At 46.2% G+C, this 19,182-nt stretch overlaps 1 protein-coding gene across 1 annotated transcript in view; it reads left to right on the top strand.

Annotated features, from left to right (window-relative positions):
- The window catches only part of DYNC1H1 (dynein, cytoplasmic 1, heavy chain 1), a 75,775-nt gene that overhangs the window by 29,386 nt on the left and 27,207 nt on the right, over window positions 1-19,182 (top strand). Inside the window, exons 6-29 of the mRNA XM_012647074.1 lie at window positions 1,178-1,324; window positions 3,873-4,013; window positions 4,361-4,537; window positions 4,673-4,783; window positions 4,864-4,983; window positions 6,031-6,270; window positions 7,889-8,044; window positions 8,186-8,299; window positions 8,541-8,651; window positions 8,741-8,950; window positions 9,127-9,273; window positions 9,484-9,650; window positions 9,742-9,915; window positions 10,482-10,647; window positions 10,731-10,919; window positions 11,009-11,203; window positions 11,815-12,097; window positions 12,343-12,443; window positions 14,144-14,303; window positions 15,529-15,772; window positions 15,963-16,146; window positions 16,411-16,623; window positions 17,314-17,552; window positions 17,751-17,907. Coding sequence (XP_012502528.1) covers window positions 1,178-1,324; window positions 3,873-4,013; window positions 4,361-4,537; window positions 4,673-4,783; window positions 4,864-4,983; window positions 6,031-6,270; window positions 7,889-8,044; window positions 8,186-8,299; window positions 8,541-8,651; window positions 8,741-8,950; window positions 9,127-9,273; window positions 9,484-9,650; window positions 9,742-9,915; window positions 10,482-10,647; window positions 10,731-10,919; window positions 11,009-11,203; window positions 11,815-12,097; window positions 12,343-12,443; window positions 14,144-14,303; window positions 15,529-15,772; window positions 15,963-16,146; window positions 16,411-16,623; window positions 17,314-17,552; window positions 17,751-17,907 — 4,146 coding nt within the window. The remainder of the gene's footprint in view (window positions 1-1,177; window positions 1,325-3,872; window positions 4,014-4,360; window positions 4,538-4,672; window positions 4,784-4,863; window positions 4,984-6,030; window positions 6,271-7,888; window positions 8,045-8,185; window positions 8,300-8,540; window positions 8,652-8,740; window positions 8,951-9,126; window positions 9,274-9,483; window positions 9,651-9,741; window positions 9,916-10,481; window positions 10,648-10,730; window positions 10,920-11,008; window positions 11,204-11,814; window positions 12,098-12,342; window positions 12,444-14,143; window positions 14,304-15,528; window positions 15,773-15,962; window positions 16,147-16,410; window positions 16,624-17,313; window positions 17,553-17,750; window positions 17,908-19,182) is intronic.

The raw sequence follows: 19,182 nt of genomic DNA, 5'->3' as shown, positions 1-19,182 counted from the left end.
CCAGGCTAGAGTGCCATTGCGTCAGCCTAACTCACAGCAACCTCAAACTCCTGGGCTCAAGCGATCCTCCTGCCTCAGCCTCCCGAGTATCTGGGGCTACAGGCGTGCATCACCATGCCCAGCTAATTTTTCCTATTTTTAGTTGCTAGGCTAATTTTTTTTTCTGTTTTGTTTTGTTTTTTTTTTTAGTAGAGATGGGGTCTTGCTCTTGCTCAGGCTGGTTTTGAGCTCCTGAGCTCAAGCGATCCTCCTGCCTCAGTCTCCCAGAGTGCTAGGATTACAGGCAGGAGCCATCGTACCCAGCCTCCAGAGCATACTTTTTAAAATACTAAGTTCCAGAGAAGCAAACGAGTGTTTCTAAGTTGGCACAATTGCAGTCCTGTGCTGTTTAACATTTTGGTCAACAATGGACTGCATATACCATGGTGGTCCCATAGAAATTATAATACTATATTTTTACTGTATCATTTTTATGTTTAGATATATTTAGATACACAAATTTACCTTTGTGGTGTAACTGCCTACAGCATTCAGTGCAGCAACATGATGTCCAGGTGTGCAACCTGGGAGCAATAGACTGTAGTTACAACTTAGGTGTGTAGTAGGCTCTACCATCCAGGTTTGTGTAAGTATACTCTATGATGTTTGCACAATGACAAGATCGCCAAACAACGCATTTCTCAGACCGTGTCCCCGTTTATAAGTGACATGTACCTTTATCTAGTGGAGACTGAATTGGAATTCTTGATTAGCTTAAAGCCCTGGCAGGTGGTGCAGACTTACCTGGGCGTGGTCGGCCTGAGTCAGTGCAGTGTGTCCCCACAGCTGATACCTGCCACACGTTGCAGTAGCAGTGCCCGGTGTCTCAGGTCCCAAGCTTGTTGTAACGAGATCTACATGTACACAGATCAAATGGGGCTTTTTTGGGCACCTGTTGTGTGTTCAGCACTGGGGAGCCAGGAGGAGGCAGCACCTGCCCTCTGATTTTTATGGTCTTTGATGGGAGCACAAATGACAACATGAAATTATTAATACAAGACCACTTCTAACAATCAAGTGACAGACTTTGTGGTCCAGACTTAAGTAGTTTAGTAATTTAGGGAGAGAAGGTGTTAAGTATCAAAACCATTTTATTGAAATAGATTGCTGAGTAAAAAATGAAATCTTTCTTTCACAGAATGTCGTTCACGAGCTAAGAATAACCAATCAGGTAATCTATTTGAATCCGCCAATTGAAGAGTGCAGATACAAGCTGTATCAGGAAATGTTTGCCTGGAAGATGGTTGTACTGTCTCTCCCCAGGATCCAGAGCCAGAGGTACCAGGTAAGCCTTCAGGGACTCGAGGCGCTCACCTTCTGACCAGGCCTCTCCTGGGCTCTATGACACTTCTCCACGGTGCCTCTTTGAATGGGGTCTTGATGTGTCTTTTCAAACTCCAGACTCCGGTTTAACATCCTGAAGAAGCTAGAGGAGGCTTTGTGTGACTTGACCTTTTTTCCCAATTAGTTACTTGGCATGTGTAACATGTCTTGGTAGTCTCTTAGAGCTTCCCTCCATGAGCTTCTTTGGGAATCCTAATTCCTGCTGCTTCCCCACCCAACCACCCTTTTCACTAGAGGAATTTTCAAACGTACACAAAAGTAGAGGAAATCACGTGAGCTCCCGCCACCCAGCTTTATTTATCAATATGTGGCCAATTTTATTTCATCTGTATTTCTTCCCCTACCTCCCTACCCCCACCAGATTATTTTAAAGTAAATCCCAACTATACTCTTATTAGTATATTTCTAGAGCAAAAGGAAAACTCAAGAGATCAATTTAGTCCCCAGCCGGGAGCCAATGTTACTTCTAAATAGAACCAGTGGTTTTTCAAGTAAAAAAGATTCCATAACCTCTATTCTAGCAGACTCTTCTAGAATTTAGTAATCTAATCACAAAGTTATCTCTTTCTTAACTTCAACTCAGTTGTTTTAGGACTTTTTTGAGGTAGTTAACTGCCCGTGGCTTGAAATCTTGCCAGTGTTTAGCCCAGAACTTGCCAATGTCCAGCTAATCAGAACCAAGCTATGAATATGGTTCCTGCCCCTCAAGGAGTCTACAAACAGTCTTTAGGGTCTGTCTTGTCCTATTTCTCCTGTTTTTAACCAGGTGTGTTTCTGTTTGTATTGCTTTCTCGTTTATCTCCACATTTTACAAACTAGAGCCAGCACTTTGTTCCTCAGCAGTTCTTCCTCCTGTCGGTGCATACACCTGACCCCAAGTCCCCCTGCCGCCATTGTGTGCTCTTCTTGGGAAGCTCTGGGGAGGGGTCGTCTGTGCCAGCTGCTCCAGGGCCCCCACCCTCCACTGCCTGCTCCTTTGTGATCGTGGTGGCCCCCTCCCTGCTGGCTAGTGGACTTCTCAGTCCTCGTCTTAGCTCCTGCCTGATTGCAGGATGTCACAGGGATGCCCCTTCCTCTTCCTGGGGCCCCTCTTCACTCGGCTCTTCCAGAACACCAGGCGCTCCTGGTTTTCCTGCTACCTCACTGGCTGGTTCCTTTGCCATCCCTCTTCCGAACCTCTAAGTGTTTCGTGCCCTCTCTACCCCCTTACACTCTCTTAATGGTCTCATCTAGTCCCTTGATTTAAAAACCATCTGTGTGCTGGCGGCTCCATGTTCATATCTGCAGCCTGACCATTATCCTGACCTCCAGGCCTATCTGTGCAGCCGCCTACATGGCATCTCCACTTGGCCGTCTGGTAGATGTGTCAAACTGAACGTGTGTCCAGTCCTCCCCTCAAGTTTGATCTTCCCCTCGTCTCTCCTTTGCCATCCTTCACCCACTCAGGCCAAAAATCACAGTGTTATCCTTGACTCCTTGTTGTCTCTCTTTTTGAAATTAACCCTGATCCGTTTCTTACCAAATCCATATTTACCACCCGTGTCAAAGGTACCACCACCTCTCACTTGGATTATTAATGTTCCCTCCTGTGTGTTCTTTCAGCCTTTGCCCGCCTAAAATCTGTTTTCAACACAGCAGCCAGAGCAAGTCGTAGATTCTCAGTCAATCCCAACACTGCTCTGAAAAGCCCTTAGTGGCTTCCTGTCTCACTCAGTATAAAAGCCCAGGTCGCACAGTGGCTTGCTGGGCCCTATGTAGCATGCTGCATGTTGCTTCTCTGACTTTAGCTCCTGCTTCTCCCCTCACTGGCTCTGCTCCGGGCACACTGGCCTTTTGCTGGTCCTCAGGCGTGCCAGGGAGGCTCTTGCCCCTAGGCCTTTGCACTCGCAGGTCTCTGGTCAGAATCCCTCATGGCAAACACCTACATGGCTTACACCCTCTCCTCCTCCTGGCCTCTGCTCAAAGTCACCTTTTTGGTGAGGCCTTTCCTGACCTCTCTATTGAAAATACAACCTCCCCTGCTCCACAGTCCCTGTCCTCCTTTCTCTTTCTCCATAGTATTTATCACCACCTAACATTGTGTGTATTTTGCTTATTCCTTAATTGTCTCCCTCCTCCTATAGGAGGTAAGTCCACGTGAGCAGGGATTTTTGTCTGTGTGTTTGCTGTACCTGGAATAGCGTCTGGCACTCCAATAGTTGAAATGAGCAAAGAGTTTCATGTGCTCTTAAACTGTTTTTGCATTGTGCCCTTAGAGATGCCGCATTTTTTTACGTTGTAGTTAATCTGATGTTCCTTTTATTGGTTTGATGAGTTAAATATAAGTGGGCTTTCTGGTTACCTGTGGCTGAGGTAAGTGGATGTTATCCCTTAAGTCCCATTTTGGTTGTCAGCTGTTCCTTCCGTTCATTTTAATTAAGTAAAAGGTGATGCCGAGATTAACGTTTTCATACATAGTATTTGCACTCTTTTCTGCTGTGGTTGGCTAGGTGGGTGTGCATTATGAATTGACTGAAGAAGAGAAATTCTATCGGAACGCTTTAACACGGATGCCTGACGGCCCTGTTGCCCTGGAAGAGTCATATTCCGCTGTCATGGGCATCGTAACTGAAGTCGAGCAGTATGTCAAGGTGAGAACTTCCTAATTTTGTTCAAATATGTTTGCCTATCCTAGGCAAGAGTATGGGATGTAAAGAATATGGAGCTAAAAGATCTTAACTGTATATAAAAATGGTTCACTAGATAATATTTGCTTATTTTAAAGCAAAGAGTGAACAATAAGGCACATCTTTTGGGGTTTTAACTATCGTTTTTGAGAACAGTAAATTTTGTTGATATGAAAATTCCGAGACTCTGAAGTGAGAATTTTTCTAATGGTTATGAAAGAGCATGAGCCTTTTTAATGGAATATGAACATGCTGTGTAATAACCTACAGAATGAAAAATCAAACTGAGTAATTATGTTCTTCATTTTCAGGTTTGGCTTCAGTACCAGTGTTTATGGGATATGCAAGCTGAAAACATCTATAACAGACTCGGGGAAGATCTCAACAAGTGGCAAGCTCTCTTGGTCCAGATAAGGAAGGCCAGAGGGACCTTTGACAATGCAGAAACCAAGAAAGAGTTTGGGCCAGTAGTTATAGATTACGGCAAGGTGAGCTCTGCTGTCTTACTAAAAGGTGTCGGGTAGCTGTAAAAGGAACGTTTCTGTTAGATTCAAATTCAACCGAAGCGTAGCTGCGCCAGCAGGAAAGGACTGATGATGTGTTGTGTGCTGCTTCACCTACAGGTACAATCTAAGGTGAACTTGAAGTATGACTCTTGGCATAAGGAGGTTCTCAGCAAATTTGGACAGATGCTAGGATCAAACATGACAGAATTCCATTCCCAAATCTCAAAGGTGAGGTAGGATTCTGCCAGTGTAACCAGTCTACTGGTAAACCTCAGCTCCATGATAAAGTATTCCCTCCCTCTGAACAGTCTCGCCAAGAGTTGGAGCAGCACTCGGTGGACACAGCCAGCACCTCTGACGCAGTGACCTTCATCACCTACGTGCAGTCTTTGAAACGGAAGATCAAGCAGTTTGAGAAGCAAGTTGAGGTGAGCTCTATGAATATTTAAAACTTTCAAACTGGACCTCTAGTTTAATTTGGCTTTTATAATATTTTGCATTCTGAGAGAATGCTCTGATGGAACCCCTAAGGCATTATTTTCTTACAGTATGAGACCACCTCTGTTATAACCACTAGTTAACATTCAGGGCAGATACTGGCATTGTGGGAATCTGCATTCTATTAATAAAAGCTCTGCATGTGATTCTTATGCACAGTAAGGTTGGAGAAGCACTATGTCTGCCTTTTAAAATCGTTTAAGTAAACTTTAGGCTGGGCATCATGGCCCACACCTTTAATCCTAGCACTTTAGGAGACCAAGGCAGGACCATTTGAGGCCAGGAGTTCAAGTCCAGCCTGAGCAACATAGTGACACTCCATTTCTGTCCCCCAGAAATTTTTAAATTAAAAAAAAATAAAATCTTTGGCCTGGCATAGTGGCTCACACCTATAATCCTTGCACTTTGGGAGGCCAAGGCAGGAGGATCGCTTGAGGCCACGAGTTCAAGACCACCCTGAGCAACATAGCGAGGCCCATCTCTACAAAAAAACAGAAAAATTAGCTGGCATGCACCCCTACTCTCAGCTTCTTGAGAGGCAGAAGAATCACTTAAGCACGGGAGTTTGAGGCTGCAGAGAGCTACAGAGAGCTGCAGTAACACCACTGCACTCTTGCCCCGGCAACAGAACAGAGACCCTGTTCAAAAAAAATCTTTGGTTGTTTTCAAGTCATCAAACTTGAATATCTTTTATAATTCAGAATGAAGGAGTGAAGCACAGCTCCACTGTGCTTTATATCCTATTCAGGGCATTTAGATGCACTGAGATACAATAACTAGACTAGCTATGTTGGACTCTAGGAACATGCCACCCTCCGACCACAATAATCTTAGGATGGAAGGTCTTAGGAGAAGAGCATGTGTATTGATCTTACGTGTTTATAGCCATAAAGTGCCCTCTCTCTCATGGGGCTCTGATAATCGTTTCAATTATTGTTATAGAAGAGAAAATTCAATTTATTTTTTAACTCTCAAAGCTCTACCGCAATGGTCAGCGCTTGCTGGAAAAGCAAAGGTTCCAGTTCCCGCCTTCCTGGCTTTATATTGACAACATCGAGGGAGAGTGGGGGGCCTTCAATGACATCATGCGGCGGAAAGACTCTGCCATTCAGCAGCAGGTGGCAAACTTGCAAATGAAGATCGTCCAGGAGGATCGGGCCGTGGAAAGCCGCACCACCGACCTGCTGACGGACTGGGAGAAAACCAAGCCTGTCACGGTGAGTCTCGCCTGGCTGTGCTCCAGGAGACTGCTACCCTAGCAGCGTGATGTCGCGTACTTTCTTTCAGGCTTCCAAAACCTTGCTGCAGCTTAGCTTTGCAACGTTGAAGACTTTTTTTTCTCTTTGTAATTTAAAAAACAGTACTTGCATATACTAAATGCGAAAGCCAACTTAGACCTCTTTTTACCCAGAATGGCAATCATTTAAGTCAGGAGATGGTTTCAAGGATTAAAGTGTTTCTGTTCTTAAATTACTCTCTTATTTAGGCACGCTAAAAAATTATACTTTAATTTCTTGTAGGCACTGGCCAACCCTCACACTGCTGCTGCTAGTTTTATATGTTGTGGGGAGGCAAGTTCTGTTGTTGTCGTTGTTTTTGTAGCTATTAAACCTTCCCGTTCCCAGAACCTGCCATGTCCACTTTTCTTCATGCATTCAAGTATTTACTGGTCATCAACTGAGCCCCCGCCCCCATGGAACCAGGCTCCAGCGGGGAGAGACAGAGTCACAAACAAACGGGAGAAACAAGTATTTTCAGTCAGGTGGTGATAGTGCTGCAGAGTAAACAGGAGGGCGCTGGCCGGGGTGGAGGAGGGTGCTGGTGGTTACTGCTGTGTCTGGGCAGGTGACGCTGAAGGGGAGACCTGAAGGAGCGGAGCTGGCAGGTCATGCTGACGGCAGAGGTGACAGCAAGTAGATAGATGACAAGTGTATTTGGTTTACTAAGGGTAGAATTCAAAATGTTATTTATTTAGGCAGGCTTAGAAAAGAAAAGCACAAATATTTTGAGTGTTGATCTGGTTTGGGGCTGTAAGTTTTCCACAGTAGGCCTGGTGATGCTCTGCTAGTTAGTGTTCAGTCCTGCCCAGAGCTGTGTCCGTGCTGCTGCCGGGGCCTTGCACGTTCTACTTAGGTTTTGTTCTGGCTCAGTGGTCCTGTTTTTAAAAAGTCTCTGCTTTTACGAGTGCTTGGTTTATGAATGTTCACTCCAGCAGGGCAATGAGTATTAATCAATAACAAGGTTTTAGCCACCAAAATTTGAGTATTTCTTTGTCACCTCAACTTGGTGCCAGTACTATGTCATAACTAAAATGTTAATCATGTTTTGTTTTGGTAGAAAACTGCAGTATTTTGTATAGTTCTCAAAAGTTATTAAAATGAAAAGGAAGTATGTAAATAGTGATGTTAATGCTAAAGTAGAGTCCATTTCCGGTGATTTCCTGTCCTCCCGAGTGACTGATGGGACAACTGTGTGTATCAGGGAAGGTGTGGCTGACAGGCCCACAGAGCTCTGTCCTCTTGGACCGAGTCTGTGCTGACTCTTCTCTGCCCACTCCCACGGTACCAGGTGAGACGACGGCTGAATCAAGAGATGTTTCACCATTATGAGACTTTTATGTATGTGGAACATTGACGTAAAACTTTGATTCAGCACTGTGCGTGCATTCTAAATGCACTTCCCACAGAATGTTTCCACATGAAGATATGTTCAGTTATGCTTAAGGAATCAGAAATTTCCAGAAGCCCAGCAGGCCCCCTCCGTCATTTTAGAGCCCAAGTATTCCTCTCTCCTGAGACATTGCACTGCAATTATCTGTGCCTGGACTGCTTTCAGGGCAACCTTCGCCCAGAGGAGGCGCTTCAGGCCCTCACCATATACGAAGGGAAGTTTGGCAGGCTGAAGGACGACAGAGAGAAGTGCGCGAAGGCCAAGGAGGCGCTGGAGCTGACAGACACGGGGCTGCTCAGCGGCAGTGAGGAGCGTGTGCAGGTGAGAGCCGCGGCAGGCGGGGTCAGGAATCCTCTCTCCATCCTGACTCTGCCACCAACCTGGCTCGTCTCAAGGGCCCTGCCAGATTCCGAGGTGACTTCTGTTTCCAAAGCTCAACCGCTTTACTATTCTCAATCACAGGTGGCCTTAGAAGAATTACAGGACCTCAAAGGCGTTTGGTCAGAACTCTCTAAGGTCTGGGAGCAAATTGATCAGATGAAGGAGCAGCCCTGGGTTTCAGTACAGCCTCGAAAGGTATCTCTTGTCAAAATAGGTGCTTGTGTATGTTCCTGTGTTAATAGTCGTAGACTTCAGGAACTTTGCAAACCAAGTCTGTGTATTTGTATTGTGAGTTCACAGGGTGTCACTTAATGTCCTGCACGTCATTTCCATTATTCTTCCAGAATAATGTAAAATCTGTTTTTAAATATTTTTAAAAATATTTCACCATTTAAAGAATTGTTGACAAACTAACATCTCCTGTTTCTCTTAACAGCTTCGACAAAATTTAGATGGCCTGTTGAACCAGCTGAAAAACTTCCCTGCCCGGTTGCGGCAGTACGCGTCCTATGAGTTTGTTCAGAGGCTGCTGAAAGGTTACATGAAGGTAGGTGAGCGGGGCCACACGGTGGTGAATGTAGGTTAGAAATACACCCGCACAGGTAACTTTGTTCCCTTTGTTTATTTTCTCCACAGATAAATATGTTGGTGATTGAATTGAAATCCGAAGCACTTAAAGATCGCCACTGGAAACAGCTGATGAAAAGGCTTAGAGTTAATTGGGTTGTTTCTGAGCTAACCCTTGGCCAAATCTGGGACGTTGACTTGCAGAAAAATGAAGCCATTGTCAAGGATGTACTGCTTGTGGCACAAGGAGAAATGGCTTTGGAAGAATTCTTGAAGCAGGCAAGTAACAGGCCTGGACGGGTACTTTTATGTATTGTTCTGGGCTGTTACGTAGCTGAGTTAGGTGAACATGGAGCCTTTCCATCTGTGGTTCTTGTTCCCATATTGCAGGGTCCCTTTCCCGACTGGTGAATGCTCATGTACTGATAATGTGCCTCTTTCTGGTTTCAATTCAGATAAGAGAAGTATGGAATACTTACGAACTAGACTTGGTTAACTATCAGAACAAATGCCGCTTGATCCGCGGCTGGGACGACCTCTTCAACAAGGTCAAAGAGCACATCAACAGCGTCTCCGCCATGAAGCTCTCTCCCTACTACAAGGTGCTGTGCTGGGGAGACTCCCTCCCTGATCAGTGTGTTCCGCACTGTCACTATCATACCTTCTGACTGACACTTACTAGATGTCTGTTTTTTAAAATGTGAATCAGATTATTTCCTGGGATCCTAATCTGCATTTTTCAGTGAGTTTGAGTTTGACTTTTTCAGTGAAAAGGTTAGCAGTTGACCTCTGCCTTCTCATCTACCCACCAGGTTTTTGAAGAGGATGCACTGAGCTGGGAAGACAAGCTGAACCGCATCATGGCTCTCTTTGATGTGTGGATCGATGTGCAGAGGCGGTGGGTCTACCTGGAAGGCATCTTCACAGGCAGTGCGGATATCAAGCACCTGCTGCCAGTGGAAACCCAGCGGTTCCAGAGGTGCGGCCTCCAGCCAGGGAGCTGGGTGTTGGCAGTGGCTGGTGACCACTCTTTGCACAAAGGCTGACATATGTTTTCATTTGATTTGCAGTATCAGCACAGAGTTTTTGGCTCTAATGAAAAAAGTATCCAAATCTCCCCTTGTTATGGATGTTCTGAACATTCAGGGGGTACAGAGATCTCTGGAAAGACTGGCAGACCTGCTGGGAAAGATCCAGAAAGCATTAGGAGAATACTTGGAAAGGGAACGATCATCTTTCCCCAGGTAAGATACTTGTTTTTAGTTGGCCTGAGATAAAGTTGCATTTCAGCTGTGCTTTGTTCCACCTGTCTTCTCTCCCTTCTGGGCCTGTGTGTTGGTCAGTTCTGACATCAAGATTTTGTCAGCCAGTAATCACGTTAATGAATACCATTTCCCTGTCGTGCATTGATTCTTCATTGTACCCTATAATTCTTAGTTTTCTACCTTGGATTTATTAAGCTTTATTTAAACTATCACCCATTCTCCAAGGGAGCTTTTATCTCTTCAGTGTTTAGCTCTGTTTTCTTAAGTGGCATGTCTTCCTTTCTGAATAGTTTGCTTAGGATGAATTGAACAGGTTTTTTAAAGTGAGTTCGTGAAGTAAGGTGAATGATGTGAAATTCATTGAATTCTTCTTACTTCAAGATCTTGTAATGTTGGAAGAAATTTGGATGTGATCTGAATTCAGGCTGGAGATTGTTCACCACTGGCCATATCCTCTTTCGCTTCCTACAAATGGAAATTTTGCCTTGATTTACCTTACTTGTATGTATAAAATTTTAGCGATTTCAATGCTATTTTCATTTTAGATTCTATTTTGTGGGTGATGAAGATTTGCTTGAAATCATTGGAAATAGCAAGAATGTAGCTAAATTACAGAAACACTTCAAAAAAATGTTTGCTGGAGTTTCAAGCATCATCCTAAATGAGGATAACTCTGTTGTCTTGGGTATTTCATCCCGGGAAGGAGAAGAGGTAGTGAAATTTATGTTTGTAACTTAGAAAATAATCTCTTATATTTTTGCACATGTTAATTCTTAAAATTTTATTTATTTCAGGTTATGTTTAAAACTCCTGTGTCAATTACTGAACATCCTAAAATCAATGAGTGGCTCACACTGGTAGAAAAGGAGATGAGAGTCACCCTGGCTAAACTTCTCGCTGAGTCTGTTACGGAAGTTGAGATTTTTGGTAAAGCAACTTCAATTGACCCAAACACCTACATCACCTGGATTGATAAATATCAGGTAATCTGCAGTAGAAATGGGTGGACTAAAGATGAACACACTCGACTGATCTTTAAAATGATCCTTTGGGATTTTGTCACGTCTTTCAGGCCCAGCTGGTGGTTTTGTCAGCCCAGATAGCCTGGTCTGAAAACGTGGAGACCGCACTGAGCAGCATGGGTGGAGGCGGCGACGCCGCACCCTTACACTCCGTGCTGAGCAACGTGGAGGTCACCCTGAATGTGTTAGCGGACTCCGTCCTCATGGAGCAGCCCCCACTGCGAAGACGGAAGCTGGAACACTTGGTTAGTCTCATGCTCAGCTCCTTCCTCGCCAGTTAGGCTCTTACACCTTCACTCAAGCAGTTATCGGAACTTATGCTTGAAAAATGTTTCAGATAGCATCAAGGGGAAAAGTAGATGGCATATGGATATCCTCTCAGGGCGGGTATTTTGCTCTCTGTCCCTGTTGAAAGATAATCTTGGTGACGTGCACGAGCTATATGATGTCATGGTAGAAAGAAAGGGACCAATCTTGATCGGGGTCTCTTGCTCGTTCTCATCATCTCCTCCTCAAAGAGGTGGCAGTGTGGGCAGCCCCAGCCCCAGGCCCCCAGTGGGCACAAGGCAGGCTGTTAGGATAGACGACAGAAAGCCGATCTTCATCACGTTTTTCGATAGTTGCAGAATTTTTATTTAAAGTGGTGTTTGTTTTTGCTGTAACTCTTGATTCTGTGTAATACCATCACATGAGTAACATTTCTGTTGTCTCTCAGAGTGAATTTGCATTTTAGAATATTGACTGAAAGCCACTGTAACTGGACCTAGAATCTCAGGTTTAACAATCCACGAACCCAGAGAATATGCTGTATTGGTTTAGCTTATGATAAACTTTTAAAGTGATTCTCTGTCTTCAGATTACAGAGTTGGTTCACCAGAGAGATGTTACAAGGTCCTTGATCAAAAGCAAGATTGACAACGCCAAATCTTTTGAATGGCTCAGCCAGATGCGATTTTACTTTGACCCGAAGCAAACTGATGTGTTACAGCAATTGTCCATTCAAATGGCAAATGCCAAATTTAACTACGGCTTTGAGTACCTCGGTGTTCAGGACAAGCTGGTCCAGACCCCTCTCACTGACCGCTGCTATTTGACAATGACACAAGCCTTGGAGGCCAGGCTGGGCGGTTCCCCATTTGGTAAGATACTCCACAAAGTTGGATGGATAGAATCCTGTAATAAAAACTTTAAAGCTCAAGCTAATGATTTGAATGTATTTTGGAATTGCATGGTTAGTACATTCTAAAATCTTAAATTTGTTTGTATTTATTACATCTACTTTGATTTTTAAAGTAGTTGCTTTTTAAAGTTCTTTTAAAGCTAAAGATATGTTCCCAATTAGATAACGGACTCAAGTACTCAGTTACTTTCCTGTAATTAACAGGGCCTGCTGGAACTGGGAAAACAGAGTCTGTCAAAGCCCTTGGCCATCAGCTTGGACGGTTCGTTTTGGTTTTCAACTGTGATGAAACCTTCGATTTCCAGGTGAGAAGCTTTATGGGATCCACCTAAAATCTAATGACATGAAGGGGTTAATTGGGGACCATCAAGCTTGCCTGTCTCAAAGGCATCAGCCTTACAGCTCAGCATGGTGTATCTGGCCTTCTGAGTCCTTGTAGGTGGGATTTTGAACTGTTGGAGCCATCCAACATATGTGCTTTGAAATTGACTTTAGTTTCATGTTTTCAGTGTCAAATATTTAGTGTAGTGTATCATTTTTCTAAAATACCAATTTTTTACTGGATGTCATGGCTCACGCTTGTAATCCTAGCACTTTGGGAGGCTGAGGCAGGAGGATTGCTTGAGCCCAGGAATTTGAGACCAGCCTGGGTAACATGGCAAGACCCCATCTCTACAAAAAGTAAAAAAAATTAACTGGGTGTGGTGGCCCATGCTTGTAGTCCCAGCTACTCGGGATGCTGAAGAGGAAGGATCCCTTGAGCCCGGAGTTCCAGGTTGCAGTGAGCTATGATGATGCCACTGCACTCTAGGCTGGGAGACAGGGGCACCCTGTCTTTATTTATTTTTTTAAAAAATCAAATTTTTAAAGAAATGCTTAGTGCCTATGTCTAAGAATAAACACATATTGTAGAAGAAGGTTTTTTTTTTTTTTTTTTTCTCTTACCCTCTGGAGTACCTAAGAAGTTTTTTTTTAATCAACAAAAAGTGGTAGAGTAAAATGACAGCTTTGTCATTGATTTTATTGGCACAGGAGGAAAAAGGGTATTTATCTTACATCTGTATAATGGTAATGGGTGTTGTTTATCAGATAACTACTACGTGTAGATACTGGCTCCTCACCTAACGTTTGAATCTAATTTAACCTTCACAGCCACCTTGGGAGGTAGATAGTATAATTCCCATTTCAAAGATGAGACAATGTGGGTTTCAGAAAGATGTGACTTGCCCAAGGTCAGATCATCAGAGCCAGGGTTTGAACCCTGTAAAGCCAACACTGAGGCAGGTGATGTCTTAGTCTGCTCAGACTACCATAACAGAATAGCACCAGTTGCATGGCTTAAACAACAGAAATGTATTTTCTCAGGCCAGGTGCGGTGGCTCACACCCGTAATTCTAGCACTTTGGGAGGCCAGGGCAGGAGGATCACTTGAGGCCAGGAATTTGAGACCAGCCTGAGTAAGAGCAAGATCCCCGTCTCTACAAAATAGAAAAATTAGCTGGGCGTGGTGGTGCATGCCTGTAGTCCCAGCTACTCAGGAGGCTGAAGCAGGAGGATCACTTGGGGCCAGAAGTTTGAGGCCTCAGCGAGCCATAATAAGGCCACTGTGCTCTAGCCTGGGTGACAATGAGACCTTGTCTTAAAAGAAAGATTTTTTTCTCATAGTCCTGGAGTCTGGGAAGTCAAGATTAAGTTGCCTGCAGAGTCCAGTTTCTGGTGAGGTCTCTCTTCCTGGTCACAGATGCTGCTTTGTGCTCAACACGACCTTTCCTGAGTGTGTGTGGAGAGACAGCACTCCAGTCTCTCTTGCTCTTATAAGGGCACCAGTCCTGTGGGATCAGGGCCCCATCCACGTGACCTCCTTTGACCTTAATTACCCTCTTATAGGCTCTATCTCCGATGCAGTCCTGTGGGGGTTAGGGCATCAACATATGAATTTGGGCTGGGGGGACACAATTCAGTCCGTAACAGGTAGTTTTAGCGTCTTTCTTCCTCTCCATTTCAGGCAATGGGACGTATCTTTGTGGGGCTCTGCCAGGTGGGTGCGTGGGGCTGCTTCGATGAGTTTAACCGCCTGGAGGAGCGGATGCTCTCGGCCGTGTCCCAGCAGGTGCAGTGCATTCAGGAAGCACTGCGCGAGCATTCCAACCCCAACTATGACAAAAGTAAGACTGCTCTTCCTCTTTAAAAAAATTGCTTAGAGAACATAGAGGGAGATTGCATTGTGAACTGATTTTCTGCCTCTTTGATTAGAAATAAGCAAGGATTTAGCTCACAGGAGCTCCCTGTTGCAGGCAGTGTAGTGAGTCGTGGTTCAAGACTGAAGGTAAGAGCCGGCGCAATGCTGTGTCAGCAGCTGTAGTCCTCACTGAGGACAGCGCTGTGCAGGACCCCACCGCCCGGAGCAGCCAAGGGCCCCGCAGTCCTTCCTCAGCCAGACGGAGCCCTGTGCTCCCCGTGCCGACGTGCCCTCCACAGCTTTCGCCACACAGCGGGGGTTTCAGCTGCTGTGGGCCCTCGGTACCCACCTTCCTCCCTGCATCATCAGAGAGCCAGCCTCCCCAGCCCCTGTGTGGCCAGAGCGTTCTGCCATCTGGGTTTGGGAAGGAGCCCTCTGTCACGATAGGAGTAGCCGTTCCGGGGGCACCCAGGGTGCTCACCTGCCTTGTTCAACACCCAGTTCCAGGCCTGCGAGGTGGGGCAGGGCCAGGCACTGGAGGAAACAAGCAGGACGAGTACGCGCGGGTGCGAACTCTGTTTCAAGTGCACAGCGCGACTTTCAGTGTTGCCTTTCATTCCACGGCAGTAGTAACTTGTCTTACGTAAGAGAGTTCCCTGGACCTCCTGAGTAAAACCAAAGGAGTGTCAAAGAAAGCAGCGTCTGCGTCTGCGATCAGTAGTCGCTCATGGAGCGAATGCACTTTGTTCTGAAATAGTTCAGAGGCGGTCGAAGGGTTTTTGTTTTTGCTCATCCTGGAAAAGGTGATTTTCCTGATGTCAGCCAGTCAGGTGTGTCCTGGCACTGATTCATTTTCGGTTTTGCACCATTATCGGACTGCACCTCTGTCCTGAGTTGCCCTTGTGATATTCAGGGTTGTACTGCATAGATAGAGCAGCGGCCCTGCCTCTGATGGCTTGGCCTGCGACAGGTTTGCATACATGGAGTGCACGAGAATGGGTCCGCCTGGGCCAAGTAGGTGTGGCTTTTGGGCCCTCCGGAAAGGCCAGAGAGCGGCCCCTCTGGGAAGCCTTCACTCCAGCTCCCCAGGAGTCCCGAGCTTTGGGCTTAAGAGGCCAACAGGGGAATGGGTGCTTTATCTGTCATTTTAGAGACATTTTAGAATGGTTTTTTGAATATCTTGAGTTTTGATGCCATCATCTCATTTTCAGCCTCTGCCCCCATTACTTGTGAGCTGCTAAACAAACAAGTCAAGGTGAGCCCAGACATGGCCATCTTCATCACCATGAACCCTGGCTACGCAGGCAGGTCCAACCTTCCCGACAACCTGAAGAAGCTCTTCCGGAGCTTGGCTATGACCAAGCCTGACCGGCAGTTGATTGCCCAGGTCATGCTCTACTCGCAGGGCTTCCGGACTGCCGAAGTGCTTGCCAACAAAATTGTCCCGTTCTTTAAGTGAGTAGCCTGGAGTTATTTATAATTATGTTCTAGCATATGTTAAATGTACCCATTTAACCTTCAAATTTTCATTTGTAATTATGGCACATCTTTCAAAAAATCCATATGGTTTCTCAACACTTGACACTGTTGTTGCTTGAAGTATACTGTTTTTAAAGAAAACCTTTTTTTTTTTTTTCTTTTCTAGACTATGTGACGAGCAGCTCTCTTCTCAAAGCCATTATGACTTTGGCCTTCGGGCTTTGAAGAGTGTGCTGGTAAGTGCAGGCAACGTGAAGAGGGAGAGAATTCAGAAGATCAAGAGGGAGAAGGAAGAACGAGGGGAAGCAGTTGATGAAGGAGAAATTGCTGAAAACCTCCCTGAACAAGAGGTTCGTGTAGACGTTCTTTTGATCTCTCAAACCTTTCACAGTACTTAAATTTACCTTTTCAACATTGAAGTCATGCCTTGCGAGTTCTCGTTGCGTTTACCCTTCCTGGGGTGACCGGAAGAGACCGATACTGACCCAGTACGTCGAGTGCACGAATGCGGGCCAGCGGTGGACCCCACCCTTTTGTTCACCACCCGTTACTGCTCGTGCCTCCTGAGAGAGGCAGGAAGCTCCCCTCCTGCAGCGCATTCCTCTTCCCCGTAGATTCTGATACAGAGCGTCTGTGAGACGATGGTGCCGAAGCTGGTGGCAGAGGACATCCCGCTGCTCTTCAGCCTGCTGTCGGATGTGTTCCCTGGAGTCCAGTACCACCGGGGGGAGATGACTGCCCTTCGAGAGGAGCTGAAGAAAGTATGTCAGGAGATGTACTTGACGTACGGTGATGGAGAAGAAGTCGGCGGGATGTGGGTTGAAAAGGTAAACTGGATTGTTCTGTTGGCTCTGCCCTCCCAGACCCCGCCAGCGTTCGTGTCCAGTAAAGATGGCTGTGGGCTATTTGGTGACACTCTGCCCACAAGGGCCAGGGAGCTGCATCATGTGGTTTACAAAGATTTGCCCAAGGCCTGTTTGAACCTTTCCTTTGTTTAAAAGGTAGCAGTAAGAAAACTTACCTGAAGATTTTACTTACACGATGTAGATGGTTCTCTGAAAATGCTGGCTAGGGGCATGGTTATAGTGGCGCTTGGTTTATGCTGGTTCCAGTACCAGAGATTAACAATCTAAACTGTTAATCGGTACATGGTTTACATTCTATGTTGGCTTCTTTCCTTCCTGTGTGTGATGCAGTTAAGAAAAAGTTTATTATTTATACAAGCTGTGTCGCATTTGGTCTCTTCTTGTCCCTGGAGGGATCCGATGTGTCCTTATTGAGGCTACTTGGTAGTATCTCCTGTTCCGCTGGCTCTAGCTTTCCTGACTTACTAAAGAGCTCCCCACAGTTTAGAGATGTTTGTTTTGTGTGGCCTGTGTAACGTCTCTCTCCAGTTGGAGAATTCCAGTACTTGCCTTTAAGAATCCATAGAACGTGTTTCTTTTTCTCTTTGTCACGGGAAGTGGCTAAAGAGCCTTCCCTGTTCTTTCGCTTTGCTGGGCTGTTGGGCCCTGCAGGTTCTCCAGCTCTATCAGATCACCCAGATCAATCACGGCCTGATGATGGTGGGGCCCTCGGGGAGTGGGAAGAGCATGGCCTGGCGCGTCCTGCTGAAGGCTTTGGAGAGACTCGAGGGTGTGGAAGGGGTCGCCCATATCATCGACCCCAAGGCCATCAGCAAAGACCACCTCTACGGAACCCTGGACCCCAACACCAGGGAATGGACAGACGGGCTCTTCACGCATGTGCTGAGAAAGTAGGTCTGCTTTGATCAGTGTTTGCATTCTGACTGCAGGGCTTGGGCGTCTGCTCTCACAGCAACAGAGTGTGCGTTACTTTTCTAACCAATGTCTGAACTAGTTAAAGGTCAGTTCAGAAACCATTACAGGGTGAACGTTTTTAATCTTAAAATCTTGATTCAGTCAACAGCTGTTTTAAAATCCTTCCAAACCAGGATCATAGACAACGTGAGAGGCGAGCTGCAGAAGCGCCAGTGGATTGTCTTCGATGGCGACGTGGATCCTGAGTGGGTCGAGAATTTGAACTCGGTACTGGATGACAACAAGCTCCTGACTCTGCCCAACGGGGAGCGCCTCAGCCTTCCACCCAATGTAAGTAGCCTGGCTTTGTGTCTCGTGGGTACCTGCTCCGCTCCAGCCAAGGAGGCACACGTGCCGGCAAAGCTCCGCTCTGCAAGGCTCCACGCAGCAGCGGTCAGTCGTGTGCGCAGCTCTCAGAGGCAGGTCTCAGCTGCTGGGTGTTTTTTCATTCCCGTGGCTAATGAGAAATACTTTAATAGGTTTTATTAATGGCTTGCTGTCATTTATTGAGTATTAAGCACACTCCATAATTATCAGTTAACCCTCCCTATAACCCTGTAAGGCGGGGTTGTAGTTAGGGTTTCTTAATTATTATACGTCTAGGAGCTGGCAAAGTGAAGAATTGAGAATGGAGCTTTCGAGGCTGCCCCTTGAGAAATGAGCACTTGATACAGGTGCCGGAACACACCGCCTAACAGCTTGGTAGCCATGGGTAGGCCTGGTGTGGATTTGTATTCAGCCAGATCCTGTTCTAGATGGTGAAAATACGCAGTAGATGAACAAAATAGACAGACCCCTTGCTCTTGTGGGGCTTGTACACAGTCTGATGTGGAAGACGGAAAAACAAGAGAAAGGGTGATTAGTGCTAAGGAGAAAAAAAAAACCTGGAAGAGACCCATCAGGTGTTGGTGAGGGGTGGGGGTTGGGATGCCAGAAGGGCTTCCCCGAGAAGGTGGTAATTTGAGTGGAGACTCAAGGGGGATGAGGGGCAAGTCCCAGGGCCTCCCAAGCATTCCAGGCAAAGGGACAAACGGCAGGAGTAGCAAGTCTGGGACAGCGGTGACCAGCGTTCGTGAGGAGAGCAGGGGGCAGTTGGCTGAAGTGGAGAGAACTGGAGATGAAAAGTTGAGGGTGAGACCAGAGAGAAAGGGGCTAGGTCAGGGGCTCTGGAGGTTGTTGTGAGGGCTGGAGCCATAGGAGAGTCCGAGGAGTGACGTACCCTGATTTCTGTCCACAAAGATGCCTCTGGCTGTCGTTTGGAGGACGAAGAATGCAGGATGGAGGCCAGGAGGCAGGCTGGAGGCCGCCTCGGTCCTCCGGCACCAGCTTCAGGGCTGGCGGGGGCAGGCCAGCAGCATGAGAAAGGGCTGCTTGTGGCTGCAGTTTACAGGTTGTGTCGATGGGATTTGCTGATGGACAAGATGTGGGTGTGAGGGAAAGGGTGACAGCAAGCTTTTGACCTGAGCAGGTGACAAACATGAGCCTTTCTCAGGAAGGGTCAGCATTGGTGTCTGTCATCGCTTCAGAAACCAGCCGTGGGTTCTTCGTACTGTCTGGAAGTGTGCA

Source organism: Propithecus coquereli, unplaced genomic scaffold (genome assembly GCF_000956105.1).
Source record: "Propithecus coquereli isolate 6110/MARCELLA unplaced genomic scaffold, Pcoq_1.0 Scaffold256, whole genome shotgun sequence".
Classification (NCBI taxonomy): domain Eukaryota; kingdom Metazoa; phylum Chordata; class Mammalia; order Primates; family Indriidae; genus Propithecus; species Propithecus coquereli.
The sequence above is the reverse complement of the archived record's forward strand: the minus strand, read 5'-3'. Positions and strand labels throughout refer to the sequence as shown.